Genomic DNA, 10,058 nt, shown 5'->3' with positions numbered 1-10,058 from the left:
CCCCATTCAAGTCTATGGGCCAAACCCGCAGCATAAATTGACATGCTGCTGAATTTAAAGTTGTACCACAGAACACTTTCCGCACGACTTCTGTGCGTTTTTTTCCTTAGAGTGTCTGAGATTTGCTAAATCTCATTCTCTTTGCTGCTGCTGTAAATGCTGCAGAATTTCTGCACAGAATTCCATTGCGTTTACGCTATGTGGGAACCCAGCCTTAGGGTGTTTTAAGGAAAAACTTTCTTTGTGGCGTTTTTTTCTGGCAGTGTTGGCATTAAGTCAATGGGAAAAATATAAAATGCACTACAAACAGTCTTGCAGCAGCCTGGAAAACACACATTTAGTAAAACACACTATTTGCAAAAAAACGCAATAAAAAAACGCATGTACCATTTTACTAAAAATATTCGGTTCTTTGAGATCTGTTTTTTGGGCCAAAAAAAAAGTGTGTGTGTGTGAAGGAACTAGTGACATTACTGAAGTATCAGCGCCAGTGTGTGCATTAGTATGTAAGGTGGTTGGTGAAGGTAAATGTTGGCTCCTGGCCAATCAGCCACACTGGGCGCTTATTTTACACACAGTGAGCACTTTTACATAGGAAGACATTGTAGGGGGGCAGAATTTCTAAATAAAATTAAAAAAAAGCTTTCTTCAACACATTTTTCTCTCTCTAGCGAAGTACCACCAGTTCTTGTTTGTAACTTGTACTATGTTTGTTCAATATATTGGTGATACCTTGATCTATGTGCAGATGTATCTTGACTTTTATCGCATTAAATACACAGTGTCAAGAACCTTTATCTTGACTTTTTCAATGGCTTTGTTGTGTGATATCACGCTGCAGCAAGTTACCAGAGTCAAGATAAACTTGGCTACATCTGTACGCTCATATTTTTCACCACTTTTTGTCAAGTTTTAAATAAAAAAATGATGTTTTATTGAAAATATAAAATGTTATAAAATATATTGATGAAAAAAATCCTTGTACAGGAAATTGGAACTGCAGTCAATGGCCAAGCAACACATGATGCCAAGTAACAATATAAAAAGCTGTACGACAATTTTCTAAAGTTTTTTTTCTCATATAATACATAAAGTAGACAGATGGGCTAAGGTAGTGAAAATAACCCAAAAAACGGAATCCATAAATTGAATATATATTTGTGCACCAGTTATATCACAATTTTTTGGGGTGGAAATGTAAATAACAAAATGAAAACTCTGCAGTAACACTATACTTTTGCTTTATATAGTCCACCATATAAAGACTTTCTCTGGTCTGGTAGAAGCAGTTGTAGTCCTACACTTTCATGTAACATCATCATTGGCAGTAAGCGAGAAGGGTGCAACTTTCCTGTATTCACATCATCTTGATCCTTCCTTCACGTACCAATCATTGGGCTCGTATAATGTTAATGGCGGAGCAGTTGTAGAGTCAATATTTTCCGATAAGTTGCCCCTCTTGGGCATCTTACTTACTCCTCGGCATAACTTGAATGTCCTGGGCCCCAATGCAAAATCTGTAACAGGGCCCACATCTACCGTGTGGCATTTATAATACTGGTGTCTTCTTATATGGCAAAGGGACTTTGGACCCCCTCAGGCACAAGGGTCCAGGTGCAAATGCTACCTCGACATCCCCTATAGCTACACCCTGGCTCTTACCATTGCTGTCTTCTGGGCACTCTGGTTAGGAAACACTGACATAGATGTTTCTGCACATAGCAGATCATGAGACATCCAGGTCATGATCTTGTAATGATATGTCCAAGTCACAATTCTTTGTGGCAGAGGGGCTTCGGGCACCATTGTTACCTCTGCAGCTATTCCTCTGCTCTTCACATATTTAGATGATGAATTTTATCACAGTAGAACTGGAACTAAACTACTGGTGCCTGTAGGCACAAAAACAAGCAAAGTCCCGTCCCATGAAGAAGCCACGCCTTTTTTCCAAAATATTTTGTAGCTTGTTCTAGAGAATATAATAAAGCACTTCTACTTTAAAAAAAAAAAATAATTACATATTGTATAAAGCTGTGTTGTTACAAGTGAAGAGGGTTATATTACAGCGCTTGTGATCTCTTGACTCGTTATTTATCAGGCATTGATGGTATAAGTCTCCTTAGCTTTATATGAGACATCTGCACAAGCCACAATCTTCAGTCCTCAAGAGAAGTGCCTCTGTCTAAAAAAAATTGGGAAAAAAAAGGAATATTTCAGATATTGCATAGATATACATTATGGTATGTGTGGCTTATGACTTTAACTTGGAAATGGTGAGTTTTAATTTAAGAGCCCGATTTCTTGTTAATACACTCCACACATTTGTACCAATGGGTCACCAAAAACTGAATAAAGTATGTAAGTCTGGGTCATACAGCAATGATCACAGTATATACCAGTGGGTTAACGAGGACTCATATGTACCACTAGGCCACCAGTATGTCACAAATAATATGTATTACTGGGTCATCGCTTATTGACCACAGTATGTCCCACTGGGTCACAATGTAGGAATCATAGTATGTACAAAACATAAGTATTCGGCACTCAATACCGTAGTTGATGAAAAATTTGTTTTTATTTACGGAAATAATGCCAGAGGCTTAGTGCGACATTTCGGTTGTTAAATGACCTTCATCAGGCACTTGATGTTGTTACCTGATAGAGGTTGTCCACCTGCCATCTATACCTCCTTATCATCATTGCAAAGTGTTTTTCCCAGATTTGTCGATATTTGATATCATTGAATGTACATGTTTGAGCATATGTCATAGTTCTGTTCATTATGTTTATACTTTGTTTATACTCTGTTAGACATTCATGTTTTGAATTTAAGATAATATATTTCCTTAAAATCGTTTGAACTGTCTCTACAGCAGCTGATGATGGTCATTTAACAACCGAAACGTCGCACTAAGCCTCCGACATTATTTTCGTAAATAAAAACAAAATTTTCATTAACTACAGTATTGAGTGCCGAATACTTATTTTTTCTTACGATTGGGTTGGGACCCTATTCGTGCACCTACCAAGTCTGGTGCGATCTAAACCTTTACGTACTAGTATGTACAAGTTGTTCATCCAGAATTAATCACATTATATAACATATGATTTTAAGGGCTTTATAATGTTATGTTCAATATTTATTACAAAACTAAATTAAAACAAACATATTACGTTGCAAGGTTTACAGTATTACAATATAGCATTATTTCAGTATGTACCACTGTGTCTCCAGGGCCGAGCATTATATGTACCATTCGAACATCGTGTATATATGACAGTATCTGCCACTATGTTACCAGGGACATATGACCGTATATACCACAGTGTTACCAAGGAAATATGAAAGTATCTACCAATGTGTTACCAGGGACATATGACAATTTCTATGACTGTGTTACTCGGGACATATGACAGTATCTACCACTGTGTTACCAGAGACATATGACAGTATCTACCACTGTGTTACCAGGGACATATGACAGTATCTACTACTGTGTTACCAGGGATATATGACAGTATCTACCACTGTGTTACCAGGGACATATGACCGTATATACCACAGTGTTACCAAGGAAATATGACAGTATCTACCAATGTGTTACCAGGGACATATGACAATTTCTATGACTGTGTTACCAGGGACATATGACAGTATCTACCACTGTGTTACCAGGGACATATGACAGTATCTACCACTGTGTTACCATGGACATATAACATGAGCTACCACTGTGTTACCAGGGATATATAACAGTATCTACCACTGTGTTACCAGGGATATTCGACAATATTCACCACTGTGTTACCAGGGACATATGACAGTATCTACCACTGTGTTACCAGGGATATATGACAGTATCTACCACTGTGTTACCAGGGATATATGACAATATCTACCACCGTGTTACCAGGGACATAGGACAGTATCTACCACCGTGTTACCAGGGACATATGACAGTATCTACCACTGTGTTACCAGGGATATATAACAGTATCTACCACTGAGTTACCAGGGATATATGACAGTACCTACCACTGTGTTACCAGGGACATATGACAGTATCTACCACTATATTACCAGGGATATATGAAAGTATTACCACTGCATTACCAGGGACATATGGCAGTATCTACCACTGTATTACCAGGGACATATGACAGTATTTACCACTGTGTTATCAGGGTCATTTGACACTATTTACCACTGCGCTACCAGAGACAAATTACAGTATCTATCACTGTACTACCAGGGACATATAACAGTATCTACCTTTGCATTACCAGGGACATATGACAGAATATACAACTGTGCTAACGGGGAAATATGACAGTATCTACTACTGTGATATTAGGGACATGTGACAGTATCTACCACTGTGTTACCAGGGACATAGGACAGTATCTACCACCGTGTTACCAGGGACATATGACATTATCTACCACTGTGTTACCAGGGATATATAACAGTATCTACCACTGTGTTACCAGGGACCAGTATCTACCACTGTGTTACCAGGGACATATGACAGTATCTACCACTGAGTTACCAGGGATATATGACAGTACCTACCACTGTGTTACCAGGGACATATGACAGTATCTACCACTATATTACCAGGGATATATGAAAGTATTACCACTGCATTACCAGGGACATATGGCAGTATCTACCACTGTATTACCAGGGACATATGACAGTATTTACCACTGTGTTATCAGGGTCATATGAGATTATTTACCACTGCGCTACCAGAGACAAATTACAGTATCTATCACTGTACTACCAGGGACATATAACAGTATCTACCTTTGCATTACCAGGGACATATGACAGAATATACAACTGTGCTACTGGGGAAATATGACAGTATCTACTACTGTGATATTAGGGACATGTGACAGTATCAGTATCTACCACTGTGTTAACAGGGACATATGACAGTATCTGTTCGGAAAGTTTTATTATAAATTTATTCTTACTTATGTAATGGATATTAAATGTGAATGCAAGCTTCTCAGACTATGCTTTAGTTGACAAAGAGTTAAATATGCTGTACTTTTAACTGATCAAGTGTGTGAGACGGTTGAACTTCTGAATGAAGATTGCAATCTCCAGAGGAAGTCCAACTGTGGTCTAATCTCATTCAGAGGTGTAAAACATTTCTTATGACAGGAAAGCCACAAACGGTTTTCAGTTAGTCTGAATTGCAAATACGCCTTGATATCTGTATATAAACCTGTGCTTATGTAATGAAGACAGACAACTGCTGATCTGCCACTTGTCTCCATGCCGCAAGAATAAAATGAAGCTCTTATTCAGGTGAAAACTTGTTGATAAGTATGGAAAATTCTTCTAACATCTTGGTCCTTCGAGGCGGAAACCAATATCTCCAGACCCTCGTCCTCTCAAAGACTGTATACCATGCACGGGGTGAGTTATTCAATGAACTCACTAAATCTAAAGACCTCTGGCTGAATTGCTGTCAAACAAAGACCAGACCAGTCTGATGGGACGGATGAGGTGGAGTGATGGATTTTAAAAGAACATAGACAGGAGAATTGAGTTTTCATCTGAATAACGGTAATATAATTTTGTTTATATGTGTTTTTATTATTTTTCATATTTAGATGTTATAAGGATATGTGATGAAAACCTAAGTTGGATCTTAGGTACTAAGACTGGGTCTTAGTTATATTAAGCACAGGTCTTAATATAAAAACCTGGGAATAACGGTTCTCGAGGTTAGTAGTCCATAGCCTATGTGAGAAGGCTACAGGTAATAAATAACTCCGTGCAGCACGTAATAGATAAAGTACTTGGAGATTTGGAGGATCTCTTATAGATTATTTGTTTTAGAGTATTAGGATTATTTGTTTTATAAAGTTTAAGATTGTGACTAAAAGTATTGAATGATTGAGATAAACTAAATCCAAAATTAAAGAAAGATAAAAGACTTTCAAATTGTGGTATAAAAACACATCCAGAACATCTGCTGCTGCTTGATTGACCTGCCTCTTATTGTCTCTGGACGCCCCTGACACCAGAAGTTTTAAGGTAATCAAGTATTTCTTTGGTGCAGTTTAAAGAAATGTTTGTTATAGATTAAACATATATGAGACTCCTTGACTGTGAAGATTGAATGTATGAGGGTTAAATAAATATAACCCTGTGTGTATAAGGGAGTCCAATTAGGAATGGTCCTTTTTAAAATTGTTACATGGACAAATCAGTAGGAAAAAATACTGTTAAAACACCCAGGAACATTAAGTATATGACTGATCAGCATAATATTTGTGCATGTTGTTCTAAGTTTTGTGTGTGTACTGTGACTTTTGTGAAAATACCTTGTGGTCAAGATATAAGAGGTATACAGAAATATAGAATATGATAGAAGGTTTTGTTATTCATATCGAATTTGTTTGTATGTTAATCATTAATCATGTGTCTTGTCTAAATATGGCAAAAGTGAGAGTTGAGACAGTCTTTCACATTTCCTCGTCATGGTCACCTTGGGTGAGCGACATTACTGTCTTGGTACTGTGTTTAGGTAAGTGGCTCTAGGCGTCTAGAGTGCAGTGAGTCCTACAGTCCAGGGAGAATAACGTTTTGGTAAGCAGCCTTATTTATAAGGTGCAGTGAGCACTGTTACTCAACATTCCCAACTGACCATCAAAATTTTACAAGACTCTTTGAATGAGATCATAGAACCAAGATCAAATAATAGAATAAAGGGATAAATGAACATTAGTAAGCCAAATTGTCACGTAGCAAAAAAGTGGATTAACGTCTATTGTCCCGAAGGCTTCTCATTAAGTTTGGTTGGTATTTCATTATTTACTATATTTGTGATGATTACGATACTTAAAAATATTAGAAAAGGACAAAGGCAAACCAGATTGTTTTGAATGTCTTGTCCTGAGTGTCTCTTTGGATTAATGTTGGCTATTTCCACTGAAGGTTGGAGAATAGTCAAAATAATTGATAAAGGATACAAAGTTAATCAAACAGGATTTGGTTCCTTAACAAACAATCTTTCTACCTTAAAAGTGTTTAGATTAAATATACATAAGACTCTTATTCTAGAAAAAACTATTGCCACATTATTAACGCACCTAGAAGGAGGCAAACTATATATATCCCTAAAAGACGCCCCATTTAGGTGTCCATTAAATAGAGAGGAACCCGAGACATATACTGAAATTGCTAAATTAGATGTCCTTTTAAAAGAACACTGCTTGTAACTTGGGTAATATATCAGGAACAGCTTCAGGATGTGGTTGTTTGTGTTGTTATGAAAATATATATATATATTCCTTTAGAAGGGGATGTTAAGTATATGCACAAATTAGATGTGTAGAATGTAAAACATGACGATGATAAGTGGTGTGGCAAATTTGGATTTAAAGGGAATTTGAGGGTAATTGAATGTTATAATTTAGTGAAGGAAATTGAAAAGTGTGATGAGAAAAAGAGAAGAAAGTGTGGTTTTGATTGTGTAAGACGACGGTTGGAAGAATCTCAGAAAAGGGAACAAGGTAGAAGGTTCTGACAGAATGTTAAAATGATCAGGAATGTCAAAAGAAGGTTGTTTATATAGTTCAAGATGAAAAACTTTCATAGAACAAAATGCTGGCTGGTTGACAGACCATGAGATGATCGGAAAAGCAGAACTATAGAAGAGGGAGTCAATAAATGTTGATATGAAAAGTATGTGCATAAAATAATAACTTTCGATAAGAGTAATACAGATAGGTACTTTGCAATGAGTAAGGTGGATTATGACGAGAAGTATGATGTAGACATGTATACAGTGTGTGTGTCCGTGTATACAGGGTGTGTGTCGCAGACTAGTCTGAGGAGGAAATGAAATTGTGTACTGTTTTGATATGAGATGTTTTTGTCAATCCAGATTAAGAAATGAATTAATTGAACTTGAAATTATTGTTATTATATGTAAAATATGTGTGTAAAAAGTCCTAGGACATTGAAATAAAGTACAAGATTGTGTAAATAGACTGACTTTTTAAAGTCTCTTATCTATAAGTTTTAAGTAATTAAAGTTAGCTGTGTAAAGTCAGGTTTTTAGAGTTATAAATAAAATACAGCAGTTTCCTTTCAGCCTTTTGGCTTGCTGTGCTTTTTAGTTCTTTAAGAAAAGGGAAGTGGTAAAAGACAAGGGGGGAGCAGTGTGTTAGAATGATAGAATGAAGTAAATTGCTGATCTCTCCCTCAAGTGAAATATTACAACAAGCACAGTCTATATAAAAGACAGTGATAATTTATTAGAAAAGTAATTGATAATTATGTATTTTTCTCTATTCCACTGTCTCTAGATTGTTGCCAATATTTTGACTTCACACAAAGAGGCAAACAATATGTCTGGATGGTGCTTCCCCAGCAAACTCCCCTGATATTGTAATCTGTGCAATGAAAGAACTGTTGGATAAGTGGTCCCCCAAACACTCCACTACTTGTCTATTGAAATATGTTGATACAGTGAAGGAAAAAAGTATTTGATCCCTTGCTGATTTTGTAAGTTTGCCCACTGTCAAAGACATGAACAGTCTAGAATTTTTAGGCTATGTTAATTTTACCAGTGAGAGATAGATTATATTTAAAAAAACCAGAAAATCACATAGTCAAAATGATATATATTTATTTGCATTGTGAGCTGAGAAATAAGTATTTGATCCCCTACCAACCATTAAGAGTTCAGCCTCCTCCAGACCAGTTACACACTCCAAATCAACTTGGTGCCTGCATTAAAGACAGCTGTCTTAAATGGTCACCTGTATAAAAGACTCCTGTCCACAGACTCAATTAAACAGTCTGACTCGAACCTCTACAACATGGGCAAGACCAAAGAGCTTTCTAAGGATGTCAGGGACAAGATCATAGATCTGCACAAGGCTGGAATGGGCTACAAAACAATAAGTAAGACGCTGGGTGAGAAGGAGACAACTGTTGGTGCAATAGTAAGAAAATGGAAGACATACAAAATGACTGTCAATCGACATCGATCTGGGGCTCAATGCAAAATCTCACCTCGTGGGGTATCCTTGATCCTGAGGAAGGTGAGAGCTCAGCCGAAAACTACACGGGGGGAACTTGTTAATTATCTCAAGGCAGCTGGGACCACAGTCACCAAGAAAACCATTGGTAACACATTACGCCGTAGTGGATTAAAATCCTGCAGTGCCCGCAAGGTCCCCCTGCTCAAGAAAGCACATGTACAGGTCCGTCTGAAGTTTGAAAATGAACATCTGCATGATTCTGAGAGTGATTGGGAGAAGGTGCTGTGGTCAGATGAGACTAAAATTGAGCTCTTTGGCAGTAACTCAACGTGCCGTGTTTGGAGGAAGAGAAATGCTGCCTATGACCCAAAGAACACCGTCCCCACTGTCAAGCATGGAGGTGGAAACATTATGTTTTGGGGGTGTTTCTCTGACAAGGGTACAGGACTACTTCACCGCATCAATGGGAGAATGGATGGAGCCATGTACCGTCAAATCCTGAGTGACAACCTCCTTCCCTCCACCAGGACATTAATAATGGCTCGTGGCTGGGTCTTCCAGCATGACAATGACCCGAAACAAACAGCCAAGGCAACAAAGGAGTGGCTCAAAAAGAAGCACATTAAGGTCATGGAGTGGCCTAGCCAGTCTCCAGACCTTAATCCCATCGAAAACTTATGGAGGGAGCTGAAGATCCGAGTTGCCAAGCGACAGCCTCGAAATCGTAATGATTTACAGATGATCTACAAAGAGGAGTGGGCCAAAATTCCATCTAACATGTGTGCAAACCTCATCATCAACTACAAAAAAACGTCTGACTGCTGTGCTTGCCAACAAGGGTTTTGCCACCAAGTATTAAGTCTTGTTTGCCAAAGGGATCAAATACTTATTTCTCTGTGCAAAATGCAAATAACTATATATAATTTTGACAATGTGATTTTCTGTTTTTTTTGTTTTGTTTTATATAATCTATCTCTCACTGGTAAAATTAACCTAGCCTAAAAATTCTAGACTGTTCATGTCTTTGACAGTGGGCA

At 37.6% G+C, this 10,058-nt stretch overlaps 1 protein-coding gene across 2 annotated transcripts in view; it reads right to left on the bottom strand.

Moving 5' to 3' along the window:
* Positions 1 to 934: 934 nt before the first annotated feature.
* LOC142724184 (NELL2-interacting cell ontogeny regulator 1-like) overlaps positions 935 to 10,058 on the bottom strand; it is a 69,655-nt gene continuing 60,531 nt past the window's right edge. For both annotated transcript variants that reach the window (XM_075848957.1, XM_075848963.1), the window contains exon 4: positions 935 to 2,182. In XM_075848957.1, coding sequence (XP_075705072.1) covers positions 2,126 to 2,182 — 57 coding nt within the window. In that variant the 3' untranslated portion in view covers positions 935 to 2,125. The remainder of the gene's footprint in view (positions 2,183 to 10,058) is intronic.

This window comes from Rhinoderma darwinii, chromosome 1 (genome assembly GCF_050947455.1).
Source record: "Rhinoderma darwinii isolate aRhiDar2 chromosome 1, aRhiDar2.hap1, whole genome shotgun sequence".
NCBI lineage: Eukaryota > Metazoa > Chordata > Amphibia > Anura > Rhinodermatidae > Rhinoderma > Rhinoderma darwinii.
The sequence above is the reverse complement of the archived record's forward strand: the minus strand, read 5'-3'. Positions and strand labels throughout refer to the sequence as shown.